The 21,648-nt window shown below is 48.7% G+C and overlaps 7 protein-coding genes across 7 annotated transcripts; 3 read left to right on the top strand and 4 right to left on the bottom strand.

The window, feature by feature from the left end:
- Positions 1–98: 98 nt before the first annotated feature.
- On the top strand, positions 99–4,814 carry ANOM_005228 (pleiotropic drug resistance family ABC transporter; the record flags this gene model as incomplete). The annotated part of the gene is made up of 5 exons (XM_015550485.1): positions 99–1,564; positions 1,624–1,867; positions 1,928–2,857; positions 2,917–3,229; positions 3,304–4,814. The coding sequence occupies 5 exons, from the start codon at positions 99–101 to the stop codon at positions 4,812–4,814; spliced, it is 4,464 nt and encodes a 1,487-aa protein (XP_015407445.1).
- A 751-nt stretch (positions 4,815–5,565) lies between these two features.
- Positions 5,566–7,449, bottom strand: ANOM_005229 (ferric reductase family protein; the record flags this gene model as incomplete). The annotated part of the gene is made up of 1 exon (XM_015550486.1): positions 5,566–7,449. One exon carries the CDS (start codon positions 7,447–7,449, stop codon positions 5,566–5,568), a length of 1,884 nt encoding a protein of 627 aa, XP_015407446.1.
- A 2,224-nt stretch (positions 7,450–9,673) lies between these two features.
- On the bottom strand, positions 9,674–10,630 carry ANOM_005230 (putative 2-deoxy-D-gluconate 3-dehydrogenase; the record flags this gene model as incomplete). Its single annotated transcript, XM_015550487.1, has 3 exons — positions 9,674–10,123; positions 10,211–10,426; positions 10,508–10,630. 3 exons carry the CDS (start codon positions 10,628–10,630, stop codon positions 9,674–9,676), a joined length of 789 nt encoding a protein of 262 aa, XP_015407453.1.
- A 1,446-nt stretch (positions 10,631–12,076) lies between these two features.
- Positions 12,077–15,681, top strand: ANOM_005231 (uncharacterized protein; the record flags this gene model as incomplete). Its single annotated transcript, XM_015550488.1, has 7 exons — positions 12,077–12,217; positions 12,271–13,609; positions 13,665–13,984; positions 14,040–14,283; positions 14,652–14,859; positions 14,919–15,352; positions 15,410–15,681. Coding segments are annotated over 7 exons (2,958 nt in total), but the record flags the coding sequence as incomplete, so codon positions are not given.
- A 343-nt stretch (positions 15,682–16,024) lies between these two features.
- ANOM_005232 (zinc-dependent alcohol dehydrogenase) lies at positions 16,025–16,882 on the bottom strand (the record flags this gene model as incomplete). The annotated part of the gene is made up of 1 exon (XM_015550489.1): positions 16,025–16,882. One exon carries the CDS (start codon positions 16,880–16,882, stop codon positions 16,025–16,027), a length of 858 nt encoding a protein of 285 aa, XP_015407452.1.
- A 118-nt stretch (positions 16,883–17,000) lies between these two features.
- Positions 17,001–17,287, bottom strand: ANOM_005233 (uncharacterized protein; the record flags this gene model as incomplete). The annotated part of the gene is made up of 2 exons (XM_015550490.1): positions 17,001–17,162; positions 17,219–17,287. 2 exons carry the CDS (start codon positions 17,285–17,287, stop codon positions 17,001–17,003), a joined length of 231 nt encoding a protein of 76 aa, XP_015407451.1.
- A 644-nt stretch (positions 17,288–17,931) lies between these two features.
- Positions 17,932–21,180, top strand: ANOM_005234 (60S ribosomal uL22 domain-containing protein; the record flags this gene model as incomplete). Its single annotated transcript, XM_015550491.1, has 11 exons — positions 17,932–18,012; positions 18,075–18,173; positions 18,226–18,340; positions 18,402–18,518; positions 18,583–18,665; positions 18,723–19,004; positions 19,058–19,239; positions 19,436–19,694; positions 19,944–20,157; positions 20,357–20,544; positions 20,598–21,180. The coding sequence occupies 11 exons, from the start codon at positions 17,932–17,934 to the stop codon at positions 20,742–20,744; spliced, it is 1,767 nt and encodes a 588-aa protein (XP_015407450.1). The 3' UTR covers positions 20,745–21,180.
- Between the last annotated feature and the right edge of the window lie 468 nt (positions 21,181–21,648).

A 21,648-nucleotide genomic window follows, 5' to 3' on the forward strand; every position in this document is an offset into this window, starting at 1 on the left:
TAATATATACCCCTTATACCCCGGCACGGTCGTTTACTTTCCCTTTTCAGTACCTTTAATACTACCTCGAGACTGGACGTCTCTACCTTCTAACCACCATGTCTCTTCTGGGGACTATAAACCCTAATCTCGACCCCGCCCGAACAGTCGGTGCTCAAAGTGAAGCTCCTGCGACCGGAGGGGAGTCATTGGCGATCTTCGAGGAAAACGACAGCGCAAGAACGTCCGATACCGCTTTGGACAAAGATGGATCCAAATACGATGAGGAGATCGCAGAAGCGGAGGTCACACGCCTGGCACAGCAACTGACGCGTCAATCGACGAGATACTCTGTCAGCCAGAATGTGGAGAATCCATTCCTGGAAACCAAGGAGGATTCCACTTTGAATCCTCTCGGCCCCAACTTCAAGGCAAAGAACTGGATGAAGAATCTGTTAGCCCTTACGTCTCGTGATCCGGAAAAACACCCCAGGCGTGAAGCCGGTATCTCGTTCCGCAATCTCAGCATTCACGGTTATGGAAGTCCGACGGATTACCAAAAGGATGTGTTCAACATGGTCCTTCAAGCTGGCGCCCTGTTCCGTGCGATCACTGGCACAGGTAAGCAGAAGATTCAGATTCTGCGTGACTTCGACGGCCTCGTGAAGAACGGCGAGATGTTGGTCGTGCTAGGACGACCTGGAAGTGGATGCTCGACTTTCTTGAAAACACTCGCTGGTGAGATGAACGGTATCTATATGGACGATAAATCCGAATTGAACTACCAGGGTATTCCCGCCAAACAAATGCGGAGACAGTTCCGTGGCGAAGCTATCTATAACGCCGAAACCGATGTCCACTTTCCTCAGCTGTCTGTTGGTGATACCCTGAAGTTCGCTGCACTTACCCGTTGTCCACGGAATCGGTTCCCCGGCGTCTCAAGAGAGCAATACGCCGAGCATATGCGCGATGTTGTGATGGCCATGCTTGGTCTTACGCATACCATTAATACAAGAGTCGGTAATGATTTTGTCCGTGGTGTCAGTGGTGGTGAGAGAAAGCGTGTCAGTATTGCAGAGGCGACTCTCAGCGGCAGTCCTCTCCAGTGTTGGGATAACAGTACCCGTGGTCTGGATAGTGCAAACGCCTTGGAGTTCTGCAAGACCCTGAATCTGATGACGAAATATGCTGGTGCCACAGTTGCAGTGGCCATCTACCAGGCTTCTCAGAGCGCTTATGATGTCTTCGACAAAGTGACTGTTTTGTATGAAGGTAGACAGATCTACTTTGGTCGCACAGATGAAGCAAAGGAATTCTTCACCAGCATGGGATTCGAATGTCCAGAGCGTCAAACGACTGCCGATTTCCTTACCTCCCTTACCAGTCCATCTGAACGTATTGTGAAGAAGGGCTACGAGGGCAAGGTTCCACGAACCCCAGATGAATTCGCTGCTGCCTGGAAGAACAGCGAGGCACATGCGAAATTGATAAGGGAAATCGAGGAATACAACCGGGAATTCCCACTGGGTGGTGAATCAGTTCAGAAATTCATTGAGTCCCGCAGAGCAATGCAGGCGAAGAACCAGTAAGTTCATTGGCAAGATGCAAGAAATCTCTCTGGGTGCTAATCGTATCTTCTTGCAGGCGCGTGGGGTCTCCGTATACAGTGTCCATCTATGAACAGGTCAGACTCTGCATGATCCGCGGGTTTCAACGTCTTAAGGGTGATTCCAGTTTGACCATGAGTCAATTGATTGGAAATTTCATTATGGCCTTGATTATTGGAAGTGTTTTCTACAATTTGCAACATGATACGTCAAGCTTCTATTCGCGTGGCGCTTTACTTTTCTTTGCTGTGTTGCTTAACGCATTTTCCAGTGCGCTCGAGGTATGTGCAGTTATTTCTTCTCATTGGCTTTGAGACAACACTAATCAGTTCACCGCATAGATTTTGACCCTGTACGCACAACGTCCCATTGTCGAGAAACAGGCCCGTTACGCAATGTATCACCCGTTCGCCGAAGCTATCGCATCTATGCTTTGTGACATGCCCTACAAGATCGCAAACGCAATAATATTCAACATTACTCTCTATTTCATGACGAATCTTCGCCGCGAGCCGGGCCCATTCTTCGTGTTTCTTCTGTTTACTTTTGTGACTACGTTGACCATGTCCATGCTTTTCCGTACGATAGCCGCCTCTTCCAGGACTCTCTCTCAAGCTTTGGTGCCTGCCGCCATCCTTATTCTGGGTTTGGTTATCTATACCGGTTTCACCATCCCTACTCGGAATATGCTTGGTTGGTCGCGATGGATGAACTACCTTGATCCCATTGCCTATGGCTTTGAAAGCTTGATGGTCAATGAATTTCACAACACCAAATGGAAATGCTCTGCCGCAGAGCTTATCCCAACCTACAAGGATGTCCCTCTGGAGTATAAGATTTGCTCTACAGTCGGTGCTGTTGCTGGTTCTGAATATGTTTACGGCGACGACTACCTCCGGGAGAGTTTCCAATACTACCAGAGCCACAAGTGGAGAAACCTGGGTATCATGTTCGCCTTCATGGTGTTTTTCATGATCACCCATTTGGCTGCTACTGAGTTCATTTCAGAGGCTAAGTCCAAGGGTGAAGTTCTGCTCTTCCGCCGTGGTCATTATTCTCGTGGTGCGGCTGATGTTGAGACCCACAACGAAGTATCTGCCACCGAGAAGACGGACGAATCCAGTGCCGGCGCAGGTGCTGGGATTCAGAGGCAGGAGGCCATTTTCCACTGGCAGGATGTGTGTTACGACATCAAGATCAAGAATGAACCTCGGCGCATTCTCGATCATGTCGATGGCTGGGTCAAGCCCGGTACTTGCACCGCTCTCATGGTAAGCTTACGTCGTGACCTCGTTATATTTTTTCTTCTGTTGCTGACATTGTTCTATAGGGTGTGTCTGGTGCTGGTAAAACAACGCTCTTGGATGTACTTGCTACTCGTGTGACAATGGGTGTGGTAAGTGGTGAGATGCTGGTCGATGGCCGTATACGTGATCAATCTTTCCAGCGAAAGACGGGTTATGTTCAGCAACAAGATCTTCACCTTCATACCACCACTGTGCGTGAGGCCTTGAGATTCAGTGCTATCCTTCGCCAGCCTGCACATGTTAGCCGTCAGGAAAAGCTCGATTATGTCGAAGAGGTTATCAAACTGCTTGGAATGGAAGCGTACGCAGATGCGGTCGTCGGTGTTCCTGGTGAAGGTAAATTCCTGTCACTCTGCCTATATTCTCTTTCCGTGCATTCATATATTTCGTTCATGTCTAATACGGTACAGGTCTGAATGTTGAACAACGGAAGCGTCTGACTATCGGTGTTGAATTGGCTGCCAAGCCCCAGCTGCTTCTGTTCCTCGACGAGCCCACGTCCGGTCTGGACAGTCAAACTTCGTGGTCTATTCTTGATCTTATTGATACCTTGACTAAGCATGGTCAAGCCATTCTTTGCACCATTCATCAGCCTTCTGCTATGCTCTTCCAGCGCTTTGACCGTCTACTCTTCCTGGCTAAAGGTGGTAAGACGGTGTATTTCGGTGAAATTGGAGAAAAATCATCTACTCTCGCGAGCTATTTCGAACGAAATGGTGCCCCGAAACTTCCTCTTGAGGCAAACCCGGCTGAATGGATGCTTGAAGTTATTGGTGCCGCTCCCGGGTCACACAGTGATGTTGACTGGCCTGCCGTGTGGCGTGAGAGCCCTGAGCGCGAAGCTGTCCGCAACCACCTTGCAGAGCTGAAATCTACGCTTTCACAGAAGTCAGTTGATCCTTCTCACACCGATGGAACTAGCTTCAACGAATTCGCCGCACCCTTTAGTGTCCAGCTGTACGAGTGTCTCGTCCGCGTGTTCTCTCAGTACTGGCGGACACCAGTCTACATCTACTCCAAGGCAACTCTCTGCATTCTCACATCTCTCTACATCGGTTTCTCTTTCTTCCACGCAGAAAACAGCAGACAGGGTCTCCAAAACCAGATGTTCAGTATCTTTATGTTGATGACTATCTTCGGTAACCTTGTTCAACAAATTATGCCCAACTTTGTCACCCAACGTGCCCTCTATGAGGCTCGTGAAAGACCATCCAAGGCATACTCCTGGAAAGCATTCATGACAGCCAACATCGTGGTCGAACTCCCCTGGAATGCTCTCATGAGTGTCATTATCTTTGTTTGCTGGTACTATCCAATCGGTCTCTATCGCAATGCTGAAGCCACCGACAGTGTCCACGAGCGTGGAGCCCTTATGTGGTTGCTTATTCTCTCCTTCCTCCTGTTTACCTCTACCTTCGCGCACATGATGATCGCTGGTATCGAGCTCGCTGAGACAGGTGGTAACCTTGCAAACTTGCTCTTCTCCCTGTGTTTGATCTTCTGTGGTGTCCTCGCTACCCCCGAAACCCTCCCCGGCTTTTGGATCTTTATGTACCGTGTTTCCCCATTCACATACCTAGTGTCGGGAATGCTCTCAACAGGTGTCGGTCGTACCACCGCCGTCTGCGAAAAGGTCGAATTCCTGCACCTCACCCCACCACCCAACACCACCTGTTACGACTACATGAGCGATTACATCGGAACCGTCGGCGGCTACTTGGAAAACAACAATGCCACTGATTCCTGCTCCTACTGCCAGATCTCGAGTACAGACACCTTCTTGTCTGCAGTTAGCAGTTACTACGATGACCGGTGGCGCAACTTCGGTATCATGTGGGCCTTCATTGTCTTCAACATCGCCGCCGCGGTGTTCATTTACTGGCTTGCCCGTGTGCCTAAGGGCTCGCGGTCTAAGAACTAAAACTGGATCTTGAATCTGGTTCCTTTTTAGAGTTTCTTGTTTAATATCTCTTTTATTCTGTTTATATCATTCTGGTATATACTAATTGTTGGATTCCTGATATCTCGATGTATAGAGTCGAGGTTTCGTTCTGTTCCTTTGGTTATGAACCATGAGTTCTGATTTAACGTATATACCATATATACCATATCACGTTTTGACGTTCTCTATATTTCTGTTTCTTTTTTGGTTCTTTGTACATGCTTTTGTACGATATATCCATTTTCCTTGCCTTGGGCTTGGATTGTTTCTTGTGTTTGTGTTTTAAAATTTTGGATATTTGGTGGTTTACTCCCCTCTTTGTTAGACTTGCATATACATGTCTAGAAGGCAACTATAACCATAGTGAATATTACATCTCAAATCTAATGCAATATCGCAATGAATCTATAATCCTTTTCGTTCTTTTTAAGTGTTTATGCGTAGATTTTGTAGACACTTCGTCTTTCTGAGTTGAATTGATCTTTGATTTCTTCAAGCTGGTGAGAGTCAACTCTCGACTTTTCTATATAGGGGGTTCTTCCGATAAATGTTCAAAGAATCCATTGTATATTCAGAGGTACGGACCACGACCGAGACGCCTAGGTTGTCTGGTACAAGGCAGACAGACAGGAGGGTAGATATTACGAGATAAAAAATATTCTACAGACAAAATTTTGAACAAGAAGACAAAATGTTGATATGGAGCAGTTGTAAGGTAGACGAGACAGTGTTACCATGTAAACGCCTCCTCAACAAAATCCACGACTGCACCCTTGCCGATGTTATCTCGGGCAGCAGCACGAACTTCGTCTGCGAATGCACCCGGCCCACAAACGGAAACGATGGTGGCACCGACGCGGTTGGGGATGACCTCATCCAGGACGACATGGGGACGACACCGACCTGGGAACATTTGGACAGTGGCGCTGGGTGAAACGATCTCCCGGCTGCTCTTTGGTTTCGAGACGAAGAGCTTGATTGTCAGTATTTCACGGCGACCGGGGAGGCGGAGGATCTCATCCATCCACTCTTGCACCCAGGCGAGATGCTCTGTGCTACGGACGGACCAGATGAGGTAGACTTTTTGCGTAGCTACACGGCCTTCGGATGCGCGGATGATCAGGTCGCGGACGTACAGCATATGGTGGGTGATACCTGCACCGGCAGAGAAGAGTACGGCAGTTCCATAGCTGCCCATGTTAGAGACGTGTGACCTGTACGGTCCTTCGATGTATCCTGAAAGGTGCAGTGTTTGATTGGGCGCAATGAGGGCTTTGTTGTATAGCTTTCTCGTCATACCCTGACGAGCACTCACGATAAGAGAGACGGATGTTGGCTCTTGACTTTCTCTCATGTAGTCGTCTAGATCAACCACGGGTTGTTTCTCAAGGAGCGATGGGCTCATACTTCCAGTAGAAGATGGGCTTTTGGCGAAATTTTCCGGTTCTGCTGCATTCGTTACAGAACTGCAGGGGTCAACCCAAGCAACTGAGAACGGATGGGACATCCACAAGGAGACGCTTGGGATGTAAGTATACACATGGCTCCCGGGGTTGATATGAACGTGCTTGGGCAAGTGAAACGTCACCTTGCAGGCCTCCCCTGGGAGAGCCCGGACAACAAGTTTGGTGGCTCCTTTCCTGGGCGAGATGTTAAGATACAACAGCCTGAAAAATCTAGCTGCCCGATCGAAGATCCAGATGGCGGCCATCGTTATGGCCCAGGGTTTCTGAGGTAAGCCATCGAGATCCAGGTGAAGCCACACACCAACAAAAGCCAACAAGGCAGCAAGCTGGTGGAGATGGAGGAAGGTTTCATAAAAAGCATGCCGGACCGGTGAAGGTGAGTGAAGCGAGAGGAAGACCAACGCAACAGTTCCAACCAAGCCCCAAGTGAAGAAAGGCTCATCACACAGGCGCTTTAGCATGTCTGAGACGCTTACTTCTTCGGCTGCATTGACTGCCCAAGCGAATGTGTGCACAACACTTTCAATCACAACAATGCGGCCTAACCATCGGTGAAGACAATTGTATGTGTCAAAACTTATGTGCAGGATTGAGATCAGCGGGTTGTTACGTCCTGCAAGGAGGAAAAGCGGGACCATATTCAACACAGCCAACGTTCCCGACCGTCCACGAAGCTCAGCAATAAGGGCCTTTTTCTCATTCACGCGATAGTCGAGTATAGTGCAATAAGCGACTTGACTTGCAACATACAGTAGGATCAGAATCGTTTGGAATCTGGAGGGCAAGGTACCCACATTAATGGCGGAAGAAAGCTGTATTTCTCGATTGTGCCTTTTTCTGCCGAGAGGCGAATATAACAGATGTTTCTTGATGTTTGTCCATGTGTCGGACTCTTCGACACTCCAGTATGTCTGTTGTCTTTTGCTCGAGTTCAACGAGGTGATATGGCGGAGGTAAGCATGGCTTATTTGGGCAAACCGACCGCAGAAGACAACAAATGCCAGGGCGAGAACTGAGACGTAGATAATTCGCGTGATAATGACATCTCGGGGAACATTGACACCACCTAGTCCTCGTGAGAACTCGTAGACGTACGTGGCATTGGTCCCAAAGCCTCGTGGGGTGATGTGCCGACGAAGATCATCCATCGAAAGTTGGGGCTCCGTATGGCCCAGAGTAAAGTCTGGTCGTTGAAGTTAGGATGCTATAATGAGTTCAGATAAAACGAGCGCGAATCAAGGGGGTGATAAAGGATTGCCGATGTGAAAGGCCGAATCGAATCTCGTATGGAATATGACGTGATAAAGAATGCTGGATGGCGGGGGAACGAGTGGAATGCAGTGACCCTTCACTGACGATGAAAGCAACGGAGGATCGCCAAACTGCCGTAATAAGAGACAATGCCACTCGAATGAATGCAACAATGTCCTTATATTGATGATAAGTCGCGGGTGTTACCAGGCTATCGCTTCCAACAATTAAATTGTCCGCAATTGAAAGAAACGTTTCTTTCAAGGGTGATTGTATCTCAGTGGGACAAAAGATATTTTGGAATCTCCAGTGAATTCAAATCTAAGGCACGGTCAGTCAACACCAGCAGCTATCCAGCCTTCGAGATTTACTTACTCGCATCCTCCTACATGCATAGTCTAAACCAAGGAATCCAGTAAGGGGGGCTAATAGACGCTCAGCGTCAAGCGACAAATAAAGAGCGGATGTTATAAGTAAAAATCTCAAAAGAGCGAGAGAAACGAATGAGTGTCTATTGACTAAGACAAAGCTCTTCAGCTACGATACGAACGGACCAAATGTCGGCAGTGAACAGTTGGTGGAGACGATAAAGGGGGAAAAGCCCCTGACCAACTTGCCAGCAATTCTAATACGTAGAAGAGCGTTAATGCCCGCAGACAACAAGAGAATGTGTTGAAATGTTATCAGAGCCAGCTGACTTCGTCAAAAAATCGAGCGATAGGGAAGAGAATGACGAAAAAGAAGAAATGTAGAGTTTAGAAGCCGATAACGAAAGTTGCCTGACATCAGGATCCGCGCTGCAATTTAGGAATATCTTCACCTTAAAAGGCAACCATGGAGACCACTGCGGATCTGAGCTTGTAGGGTGCTGGTTGGTAAACAAGGACCAATAACTAGCCCACTGAATTTTTTAGCAATCGAAAGTGGCGTGGTCTTAGGAAGGGTTCTTTTCCCAGCGCTAAGGAAAGCGTCAAGGACGGTCTTATTTCGGCAGGGAGTCCATGAGGAGATCGGTGTTTCGACTTGGCAAACTTGATCCATTCACCGTCGAGGAATGGGGTCCTCTATGTGGCCCACGGACCCTTGCTGATAGGATCCGACCGATAGCATCGCCTGTGGACTATTAGGCGCCGAGTAGGTAAAAGGCATCCAGCCACTACTTCCATGGCTTGCAGCTTTTATGATCCAAGAGTCTCGCCACTTCCCGTGAGGTGTTCGAACCTAGTTGATCACGAAGGCGCATTGCGTGCGTTTCAGCTTCGCGAAGTCAATGGGAACCCGCGCTTTGTATTGGTCACAACTTGCTCGGTAGGTAGTATCGATGACCCACCGGCAAAGTTAGGTTGAAAATAGCGAAGGTGGACAGTGTACACATCGTGAAAAAGCAGTTCGCTCCTGTAAACCAAGACTGGCAAGACAGTTTTTGGGTGCTTCAGAATGAAACAATGGTTGCATTCACGATCCATTCTTTGTTGATGGGCGGAGTGGGCAAAGTCACATGGTGGTCACGGGTCCCAAGACTTTTTAATTTATTCCTTATATTGGGTAATGTTATTTTGCCCTGCTATTGCCCAGGTTTTGGTCTTGACTCTTGACAACGGTGGGCTTTTCCACTTTGGCGACTTGGGCTGAATTTTTCCCATTCAGCCCCGATTAATGAACAATTTTTTCACCTAATAGGAACGCCGTTGAAATTGAAGGCCCATCCCAGGATTAAGGTCTCGATTTCCATTGCCTAAAGACTTTGCCGGTATAGGGCTAAAGAAGGCTAACCCACTCTGAGAGGCACTGGAGATTCGATAGTTTCTCTAAACGCTCGGGCCTGGGCCCTGAACTTATCAGGAGATATTAATCGCAGCCTAGCTCATGCCAGCAATATATTCAGAACATGGCTAAAAACGTGGCATGACTAACGAAAGCAAAGGCAACACAACTGGTTGACAAACTAGTTTATCAGTCGAAACTGATGTGTTGGTGAAGGAACGGTGGAATGGTATCTTTTTCTTGATTCGAACGTTGAAACAATGGCCTATCAGTCATTAAAAAGGCTTCGGAACTTGGGCTCCGAAAATATGTACATGTGAACCCTATTCTATATGGAGCTTTCTCTGCCATGCTTGTTTACCGTCCCATCCAACCTCCGTCGACGCAGATAACTTCTCCGGAGACATAACTGCTTGCCTGGCTAGCCAAGAACACGATCACACCCTTGAAGTCGTCTGGGCTGCCCCATCTCCCAGCCGGAATCCTGGCCATAATACCTGCGTTACGATTCGAATCATTGATCAGAGCCGTGTTCATATCAGTTGCAATGTATCCGGGCGCGATAGCGTTCACGTTAATGCCCTTGGCGACCCACTCATTCGAGAGTGCCTTGGTCAATTGGGAAATACCTCCCTTGGAGGCTGCATAGGCAGGGACAGTGATGCCACCCTGGAACGACAGGAGGGAGGCAACATTGATAATCGATCCACGACGACCAGTCGGAAACTCAGAAGCATCTCGCGCCAGCAGATAGGCGCCAAATTCACGGCATAGTGTAAATACTGATGTCAGATTCACTTGGATCACCTACGTAACCAGCAACCGCCATTAGCTTTTTCATCCGGCAGGAAGGAACTAAACCATCTGGTCCGTGGAGAAAAGGGGTAAGCTCACCTCATCCCAGTCCTCATCTGGGAATTGCTCGCTTGGATGCCTTCTTTGGATTCCGGCACAATTTAGCAGAATCTCCGGTTTCAGGCCTTGGCTAGTTAACGCCGGAATGACCCCTTTAATTGCATCCCGACTAGATAACTCCGCTACATGAATCCAGGCTTTCCGGCCAATGTGGTTAATGATCTCATCCCGGGTGGAAGTGTTGGATTCGTCTCTCTGATATCACTCCTATGTCAGCATCCTATATAACTAATGTGGCTTGTCATACGGCGTCAAATAGTCACAGGGGACACCAACCTGAATCAGCACGATATCAGCGCCAGCCTCTGCAAGCGCAAAAGCCATTGCCTGTCCAATTCCTCTTGTTCCTCCTGTGACGATAGCGGTCTTTCCGCTCAGCGAAAAGAGTGAAGCCGACATTGTGATTGCTGCGGTATCAAGTAGAGTCCAATATATGAGGTTGAGATCCGCTTTTCGCCTTTAGCTCTCGCTCTTCTTCAAGTGCTATGAATCAAGATTGCAACTGGGAATCAATAAAAGAGTCTTTTTTTTATCTTCTTGTTGTCATTGCGATGATTCTTCCACTCATAATAAATGTCCCCCCACGTGCGGGGCAATAGAGACATTACCCGAAACGGATATTCCTATTGCCGGAACGATGATCAAACGCCGAATCCCCGCAGTCGGTAATTGAACCATCCTCGCCAAGCATCCAGAAAGCACGTGCCACGTATGATTACCGTCACGGGACCATGTGGTACACTTGATCTTGATTGTGGTTTACCATAACCCACTAGAGATAGGCTTCAGGGGTGGCGATAATCCTCTGTCAACTATTGTAATATCCATTCAGTGAAAGCCCCTAGGATATGGCAGCTAGCATATCACGAGTCTCCATGAGAGATATCAAAACTCCGGCGTATTCTACAGTCAAAGACAAGGTAACACGTAGCAAAAGCCAATGGACGACAGGGATTGAATAGATCTTTGGTGGGAAGTAAACTATCTCATGGTCGTTGAGACTCTAGAAGAATTGGTTGACTATAATCTTCCTGAGATCCTTCAAGAGAGACCAAGTCACCTAGATTTACTTCTGAATCTCAATGAACTATATAACCTATATAATACGCTGCCAAATAGGAATGTGGAAACAACTTCAAGGATTTTGGATGAAGAGAATGAGTGAAAAGACGATAAAATAAGCATTTCATGATCGTCTTCGTCTAGATAACTTCAAACCTTCTCAGGTTAGTCTATGAAGGAAGTTCATCAGGGGATGTTGTTCCTTAGACATTAAATACTGTCCAAACCATAGTACAGATGTATGTATGTATGAAACCAGGTATTAAAACACTCGCAACGGTAGGTAGCTTTAACCGTGGGTCACTAGCAACTCCGAGTTGTTAGCGATGCATGCATTGAACACATCCCGATCAACCTTGGCCGTTGACTCGACAATTTGGAATACAGGACTGGGAGGTAATACTTTATTCCATGCATGCTGCATAGTACGGATTTTCAATTCCAAAAAAAAAAAAAACCTTCAGTGTGGGGAAAGCACGAGCGCCTCCAAGATTACCCCAAAGATAATAACAATTTACCGGTCGATCTCCAGAACAGCGGAGCTATTTTCCAATCGCTATCTTACAGTTTATTTCAACCTGAGTCGGTCTCAATTGGCTTCTTGCTTGGTTTACTTGGAGTAGCACCTGGGCTCTATTTACGAGCTTTAACGCGTTGTCAAAACCTGCCTTTAACACTGCGTCCATGAAAATGTCACTTCTGACGTGTTACCTCTAATTTTGTATCGGACAACTTTCTCTCCGCCCTCTTCCTCGTCCAACATTTCTTTCTGTTCCTCTCAAGGGCAAAAATGGAACAGGAAGAGCGGTCCTCGCAGCCGGAAAGCACACCGGCGACGCGGCCGAAATCTCGCTCGGACCATTTGATGAAGCGCGTGTCGAGGGCCTGTTTGCATTGCAGGCAGCGAAAATCGAAATGCGATTTGTAAGTTCACGGATTGAGAAGTTGTGGTACTTCTTGTCACTAGCTTTATTTAGTCGGCATTTCCTTCTCCTGAGCTAATCAACAGCTACAGAGATAGTAACGGCAATCCTGGAGTACCACCTTGCAAGCGGTGTCTCCGAGATGGCCGCGAATGCATTCTGGGGAGTTCAAACCGTGGAGGTCGCCGTATCCGCAAGAACAAAATGAAGAACTTCACCCCAGAAACAACCCTTTCCGGCCGACGGGAATCTATTGTTGAATCGATCAGCTCAACCGCTTCAGACAATCGCCAGTCCACAAATACCTCATACCCCGGTCCTGTTGTTTTTGTGCCGCCTGAGCCCCCAGCGGCGACGTCAATATCGGTAGATGATGAAGATACGGCATCCATTGGGTCGGTCCCACGGAATCCATCTGATGCTTGGCAGTGTCTCACAGGCATTGCCAAAAGAGGTGATGACGGTCCTACCCCTGAAACGAACACTGATTCTCTGCGCACAACCCACAGCACCTTCTCCTTCAGTGCTCTCCAGAATGGCACTGTAACCGACTTCCAACCGAACAGTGGCATCAAGGCTTACAGACTCGTGCAATCACGGTCCTTGGACCCGGGAACAGTATGGCAGTTGGTGGTTCGATACGCCGAAAATTTCCATCCGTATCTCCCTTTGGTGCCGCGGAAATACTTTAACCGCGGTGCGCTGGATTCCTTCGCCACAAATGAGAAACATCTGCTCACTGCGGTACTTACAATCGCATCGAAGGATTTAGTCGAACGACCAGAGATCCACGAATATTGCTCGAAATATATGCACGAATTAATTTCAGGGATAGCTGCTGGTGCCGACTGCGATGTAGAGGCTGTGGAGGCACTTCTCCTACTTGCCGAATGGGAACCACAGGGTCTTCGTCCCCGTATCGAGCGCGTCGGTCGTGGTGAGGAGGATCGAGCTGCATGGATGCATGTTGGTCTAGCCTTACGGTCAGGCTATTTCCTAGGCTTGGATCGGACCTCCTTCCGAGGTGATCCCTCGGGGGATACGGAGACGGAGGCCCGCAGAAGGCTAGCATGGACCAGCTGCTACATTTCGGATCGGTTAATATCTGTCCGTATCGGACGAGCTTTCTGGTCCCGTGGACCGGGTCCAATGACAGGCCTTGTCAGTCAAGATTTCCCTTCTTTACAGCCCATCAAAGATGGAGATGAAGATTACGCGAGAATCTTCCAGGCGACCTTGGATTTAACACAACTTTATGGGAATGTTCATGACGTTCTTTACTCTGGCATGCGGACAAGCAACCAAATGATGCTTATGGGGGACTATGTAAAATACGTGGATGATTTTCGTCTCGCGATTTTGCGATGGAAGTCACTCTGGGGCTCATTGCCCTGTAAGTTGAGGGTTTCACTGACCCAGGCGAACTAACCAACACTGACATATTATAGGTTCTACGCCAATACAAGCTACTTTACAACTCTCATACGAATATCTGAGACTATACACTAATGCTTTCGCATTTCAGGCTGCAATCTCTCAATCAATGGTGTCGAAGTTAAAGAACGATCAGTCACAGAGGGAACATCTGAGATCAACATTCAAGGATGTGGCATCGATGCAAGATGCCAGGTTTATCTATGAATCCGTAGATGCCGCTAAGGCTTACTTGACAATCCTTGTTGACTTGGTGCACCCAGAGAAACATCTTCACTTTATGCCGCTCAGATTCTATCTCTACGGAATTTATGCAGCTGTTTTTCTATATAAGGTACGGTTGTTTTGCTTCCATTTGGAACTTGTCTCAGGGCTAATTCGAGTTCAAGGCTCGATCGTTTGGAGTTATGCCAAGTAGCGAGGAAACAAAAGTGCGCGATCTGGTCACACGAACAACCGACGTACTGAAACGAGCAAGTGCTGGACTGGATGATATTGGCTCACGTTATTCCCGGCTTCTGGAACTGCTGTGGAAGCCCAAGGCTGCGACAATTGCCTCCCCAGCTGGAACACATCAGAGCAGTGATTTCCAGGTGCAAAGTAATGCTATACCCCATCGCTTGCCTGAGCAAAGTAATTATATGCAATTCAGCCCTGCGAACGATTTCTCGTGGCTGGATCTTGAAGCAGTTGGGGACTACGTCTCGGGAGATCAATTACCCGGAGCGAACACATTGGCGTTCGATTCATTCCAGAACCCCGATCCGTATCAGACAGGGCAAGACCGTGCACAAGCCTGGCAGCCAAACTGGCCTGGAGATATGACCAATCTCCTATTCTAGTTGTCTGAGTCATGGTTATCTGGGACTGGAACAGAAAATCATCCTCCCATTATTGAGGAAAAGCCAGCCAAATAGAAGATCGGAACCAAAACGGAACGTACTGTCATTGTCCCCCACGTTACTGGTGCGGGGCTGATGAGAATGTGGGGTTTTGATCAGAAGCCGATCGCAGTGTCCCTCTCGGACTATTCTCCGACCCGCTGGAATATTATGCGCGGGACGAAGGAGCTCCGCATAACCTCTTCCTGTCGTACTTGTACTGTTTCCTTCCGAAGCCAGGAGACACATATTTGGACATCGTTAACAACATGGAGCGACAAAATGACATCACTGGCCGATTGGCCCTGATTACTGGAGCCTCTGGAGGGTAGGTAGTCTAGACCAACTTACGACGGGCTATTACCGGTCTAACTCAGTATTCTTCAGGATCGGGGCAGCTTGTGCTCGCCAGCTGGCTGCCAAAGGCGTCCATCTTGCCTTGACGTATTCCACGAATGTGTCTTCGACAACTGCACTCGCTGAGGAACTCAAATCCAAACACTCAGATAGCTACAATCTCCGGATCTCAGTCCATAAGGTGGATGTGTCTTCGGCGGACGAAATTCAACGTATGTTTGAGGAGATCGACCAACAACATGGTAAGCGACCGGACATCTTAGTCTCCAATGCTGGATACGGCAAGCGTATCCCACAGATATGGGACATTCCCCTCGAAGAATTCGATTATACAATCAATGTGAACCTACGTGCTTCATTCATCTTGGTGAAGGGCGTGGTGGAGCACATGAAGAGTCAGCGATGGGGTCGGATAGTATTCATGTCCTCAATTGCCGGCCAGGGAGGTGGGATTAATGGATGTCGTACGCGATCACTCTCCCTCAGAATGATGTTTCCCACGTTCGCTAACTTGCGCACAGATTACGCCGCTTCGAAAGGTGGAATGACGGGTATGATGAAGAATCTTTCCACCAGACTAGCTGAATACAACATTAGCGTCAACGATGTTGCGCCTGCCATGATCGGTGAAACCGGTATGATCCCCAGCGCCACCGCCATTCCTGAGGTTGCCGCAGGCATCCCTTTGGGCCGACTAGGCCTTCCAGATGAAGTCGCCAATGTGGTGACGATGCTTGTGACCACCGGTTATATGACTGGCCAAAGTCTGTTGCTTGGGGGAGGTTTGAAATAGTACATATTATATCATACACCCAGTTATGAAATCTAAGATGTTTCATAGTTAAATTGAAGTTTATACTCTGCCGAGTTTATACCCTCTATGTCTCAAGTTGTGTACCTCTATTGTATGTTGAAAATAAAAATTTTTTTTCCAAACATCACCAGGATGGCAATACATATACGCTCCTCCATACTCTCAATCTAGTTCTGTCATGATGGATTTCATCTACTATACACCGTTTCTTCGTGGTATCTCATAAGTTTTCTATCCCCACAAAAACCACACCGACCTCTCAAGTCAAACCTCGGGTATTAATCAAAAAATAATAAAGGGAAAAAAAAGGGACCAAAAGATCCTAGCTCTCAATAACGACCTTCACGACAGGTCGCCCAGCCTCATCGACACCCTTTCCGGCCAATGCAAACGCCCTCTCTCCCTGTTCCAATGGCAACCGATGGGTGACAACGAGCTCCTCAACCCGGTTGAACTTGCCGCTTGCCACCAATGCGATGGCAGCAGGGTAGGCGTGCCCATCGTACCGGAAAACACCGATAACATCAACCTCCCGCAGAGCTGCCGCACCCACAGGAAGAGTCTGAATGGGGTTTCCCATACCGATCTGCACCAGAACCGAACCTGGAGCAGCGGCGTATATACCTGCCTGCACACAGGCAGGTACACCCGTGCATTCATAGATACGAGAGAAACCAGAGGTCAGGCCAATAGTCTCCTTCAGGGTAGCAGCGACACGCTGGGCATTTTGCAAGGCATAGGCAGTTTGTTCGGCGTGAGGGGCATCCTTAGCCGGAGGCGGGTTTGCAGGGTCCGCCTTGGGGATGAGGGCAGTCTTGAGACCGAGGTTAAGCGACTCGGCGATGGCCAAGCGTGCCGGGTCGATATCCGCCACGACAATGTTCGAGAAGTTCTCAGCTGTTGCAAGCGCACCAGCCAAAAGTAGACCGATGGCGCCAGCGCCAAAGATCAAAGCAGCGGACTGGTCACCCAGCGACTCGGCCAGTTGCACCTCCTCCTTGGATGGGGGATGCGAGCGCCGGACGGCATGTAGACAGACGGCCAGGGGCTCGACAAGAGCGCCTCCGGCGAAGGACACTGAGTCGGGGAGTTTGTGGCACATTTCGGCTGGGTGGTTGGTGAGTTCCATGAGGGTGCCGTCGAGATGGGGGAAGATTTTGGCACTGCTCCGGAACTTCATTTCGGGGCAGATGTTGTAGCGCCTTGTTTGCAGAGGACACACTTGCGGCAGGGCAGACCAACTTCAAGCGCGACCCGGTCGCCAACTTGCAGGGTGGTGGCTTCCGGTCCGACAGCGGTTACGACGCCAGAGGACTCATGGCCCAGGCAGAAGGGCTCGCGAACAACGAAGTCGCCATTACGGCCGTGATTGTAGTAGTGAAGTCTGATCCGCAGAGGCCAGTAGCGCGGATGGCGACTTGGACTTCGGAACCGGTGGGGGCAGTAACGGGCTTCGTTCCCTGGTGACAACATTAGGTATAGTTTTACTTTATTTGAAGTTTGGGGTTTCTATTACCATTCGGAGGTCCTTTGCGCCGTGTAGGACGAGTGCCTGGCAGGCACCGGTATCAGTAACGGTAGCCATTTTTGTGTTTTCGGTGTATTGGAATTGGAAATGGAGTTGAGCGAAGGCCCGCCATTTTGACAATGCTATTATTATATGCACAGCATGACTTTCTTGTCGGCCATTGACTCCGCCCCAGCGTGGGGTTGAACGGATTTCCTCCGCGTCGGTTATTGAACCGGGCTCTCAATAGCCGACGGGCAATCATGGGATACGTACGTGTAATACAGGTTGTATATTTTGAAGATTTCCGAGAGTTTCACATGGTGCTTGAGATATAGTCAAAGCCAGATGTGGTTACCTTTTCGTGATTCCCAAGTAGCATTCCACGTCATTCATAGAGCAACATGTAGCAGAAAAGCCTACAATGAAAGTGCACCTGCATATACCCCAATACATCCCATACCGATATGATAACGGTAATACATCCAGAGAAAGTGCCACCCCACGCCAACCGGAATTGGGGGGCAACAATCAATCAATCAAACAACCAGTGGAACATAATTAAGACTGGAATATTCTTAAAAGATCAGTAATTGGAATTCCTCCTCCTCTTGTCTACTTTTCTTCTTCTTCCATCTTTCCTCCTTCTTTCTCTCCGTATACCCCTTCTACTTCTACAGTCCAGGAAACCAAAACCCCACGTTTGCTCCAACACTGACATCATGCCTACCGCACTGTTGATCGGCGACATCACTCATGCCCGCAAGGAGTGGGAGGAGCTGTCATCCATTCTGACGCTCAAGGTAAGAGTTATTCGGTGGGAAGTATGACCGAACTCAGCTGATTTAGATGGGTTATTATATAGGAATTCCCCAACGGTACCAGAGAGGATTTTATCCGCAATTGCAAAGAGGGTCAATATGATGATGTTCTGGTCATTTATCGCTCCAATACTTCTACAAAGGTATAGTGATGGTTTAAGATCAGAACGCAAGCGCATGCTAAGTCGCGCATAGTTTACGGGTCCCTTTAATGCAGAGTTACTTGCTGTTCTTCCCAAGTCGTTGAAGTATATTTGTCACAATGGTGCCGGGTATGACAATATTGATGTCAAGGGGTGCACCGAGAAAGGTGTGTAGACCTTTTATTTCTACCTGTGAAGGAATGATTGATGAGTTAATGATCGATATAGGAATCGCCGTGTCCAGCACGCCCGTCGCTGTTAACCATGCTACAGCTGATGTAGGTATCTTCTTGATGATCGGTGCCTTGCGACAGGCCTACGTGCCGTTGTCTGCTCTCCGGGCTGGTAAGTACCTACTCCGTGTGAAAGGAATTGAAACAATGTGACGTAACTGACAGTCGGACCACAGGCCAGTGGCAGGGCCAGGCTACATTGGGCCGTGATCCCCAAGGAAAGGTGCTAGGAATCCTCGGAATGGGAGGCATCGGCAGGGTAAGGACCTGATGAGAACGCTTTGATTGCGCCGGAGCATGAACTGACTTGACCCAGGAAATGGCCAATCGCGCAAAGGCCTTCGGAATGAAGATCCAGTATCACAACCGGTCCCGATTGTCGCCCGAGCTCGAGGGAGACGCTACATACGTGTCGTTTGATGAATTGCTGGCTAGCTCGGATGTCCTTAGTTTGAACCTGGCTCTTAATGCCTCTACCCGTCATATTATTGGCGAGAAGGAGTTCCAGAAGATGAAGGACGGCATTGTCATTGTTAACACCGCTCGTGGTGCGCTGATTGACGAAAAGGCGCTGGTCGCTGCTTTGGATTCCGGAAAGGTGAGTGGAGCGTTTCTTGTTTTCATTTGTTAAAGATATCTAATATTGGATAGGTCTTGTCGGCTGGCTTGGACGTCTATGAGAATGAACCGGTTATAGAGCAGGGTTTGGTGAATAACCCCAAGGTGATGCTGTTGCCACACATTGGAACCATGACATATGAGACACAGAAGGACATGGAGTTGTTGGTGCTGAACAACTTGCGCTCGGCGGTAGAGAAGGGAAAGATGATCACGTTAGTCCCGGAACAGAAGAATGTGTTCTAGACGTAGGTTTGAGAGTAGATAAGATATAATTTATAGAATAAAAATTTAAAGAGTTACGCCATGATCAATTTTAGCTATCAGGATCCGATACAATCTCCCTTAAGGTAAAATGAGTGCTCGATAGCGTTGTTGAAGATGTATGTGTCTTTTAACTTGGTGAATCAGTCTCCGGAAGGCCGAGACTTGGCCTGCGGCCCTGTCCGTAGTGAGTGGTACTGCCGGGCGGTGTGGGCTTTCCTTACCAGCAGCGGCCCTAGTCCGCTTTGAGCTCGCTAAAGGGTTAACCCTAGGAAATGCCAAGAGCGAAAAAGCGCACCACAACGAGACTTGCGATCTCGAAGTTCCAGCGGCCGACCGAAAGAAAAGCGACAAAACTTCTCACCCGACATCGAGGACCACCCCGCTCGGCAACCACATCAAGATGGTGAGTGCTTTATTTGGAGTTTTTGGATTCGATTGATCGGGAGGGCGAGAAGAGAATGGAGAAAAATCACCAGAGGAAGAGACATCTTTGCACCGAACATGTTCGATTCTGTCAATCCCAAGATTAGGCTCTGTGGCCTATCCCGATATTTCGACTCTGCCATCACCATACCCACTCCAGCCACCATCAATTGCGTTTCGAGATAGAGGAATATGGCTTTGCTGATGCAGGATTTTTTTCGTCTTTCAGGTCCGTTACGCTGCTCAGGACATTCCGGCCACTAAGAGCGCCCGCGCCCGGGGCTCTTACCTGCGCGTCAGCTTCAAGAACACCCGTGAGACCGCTCAGGCCATCAACGGCATGAAGCTCCAGCGTGCTCTTACTTTCCTTGACAACGTCACCAACAAGCTTGAGGCTGTCCCCATGCGGAGGTTCGCTGGCAGCACCGGCCGTTGCGCTCAGGGTGAGTGGCTGATATTTCTTACATGAGGTGGATTATGGTCCAGTGTGGTTTTTGGAATGATTGGATATGTGCAAGAAGATACGGAGCAAGAGAGAAGGAATTCTGGCTACTGGAGTGGCTCGGGTGGCGTGTGTTGGGAATTGGACCATGATGTTTGGCGAGAGACGTACGCAGGACGTTCGCTAACAAAGTTCTACAGGCAAGCAGTTCGGTGTCAGCAAGGCTCGCTGGCCCGAGAAGTCCGCCAAGTTCCTCATCGACCTCCTGAAGAACGCTGAGGCCAACGCCGACACCAAGGGTCTTGACACTGGCAACCTTGTTGTCAAGCACATCCAGGTCAACCAGGCCCCCAAGGGCCGCAGACGCACCTACCGTGCCCACGGTCGTGTATGTTTCCCACCATATCTCCGGTTGATTCCTTTTGCTGACTTGAGGCTTAGATCAACCCCTACATGACCAACCCTTGCCACATCGAGCTCATCCTTACTGAGGCTGAGGAGGTTGTCCAGAAGGGTCCCGTTGTCAAGGATGCTCATCTCTCCTCTCGTCAGCGTGGCCTCCAGGTCCGCCGTGCCATCCAGGCATAAGCGGTTCATGGGTGTCGGGGGGTGAGGTAGTCGGAAAATGAATGGGAAAGCCGGAGTTTTCTGTTGTACGGAACAAATACCTTTTCACGGAAGGAATACAAAAGAAATTTCTACAAACTGAACAACCCTTCGAAATATATGGGTGGAAGCATCAGTTCTTCCCTCTTGTCATGAATATCTCCTTAAGCGTTGATCATACCCCGAATATCTCACGATCACTATGTGATTTCTCGGGGAAAGGGATCATTTGTTTCAATAGTCCCCTGGCTTTGCAGACAACCCATGGTGCCTTGCAATAAATGGATGCTTGGCTAGGTACAGGCTGGATCGGACATTTTATTCTCATACTTCAGGATACTGTTGAGCTTTGTTTCACGAATGGGATACGGAAATCTATATTAATGAGGTTCAGGAGAAATGCCCATGATCTTGCTTGTACTAGAACAGCCATACATGCGTCTCTGTTTGCCGTCGGGTGCTGGATACGTACGTTTGACCGTAATGAGTTCGGTAGTCTAGTAGTACGTATAAAAGAGCATTTATGGTGTAGGGATATTATTCTAGTCGTCGGAAGGTGAAGCCAAGAAGCCTTTTTTTCGTGCAGTATACTCCACTCATAGGTTCCCGATTGGTGGTGACCAGTTTGCTGTACGGAAAGTATATATATATATATTGAGCGATGCCTGATTGAAGCCAAGAGTGGCGATGCAACGTCTTGCCAGCCACAGGCCCTCAAGATAACCATCATTCGGTATAGCTCCGAGATAGTCGGCATTGGCGATTGGATTTCCTCTGTCACGGGTGTAGTGATGAGGAAGGTGACTGGCGTAAGATCTTTAAAATCGGTATGCATACGTATGAGCCTGTTGGGGGAATGACGCAGCAGCGGGATCGTCCTCCAGTC

The sequence above is a fragment of the Aspergillus nomiae genome, assembly GCF_001204775.2.
Source record: "Aspergillus nomiae NRRL 13137 chromosome Unknown contig00112, whole genome shotgun sequence".
Taxonomy (NCBI): Eukaryota; Fungi; Ascomycota; class Eurotiomycetes; order Eurotiales; family Aspergillaceae; genus Aspergillus; species Aspergillus nomiae.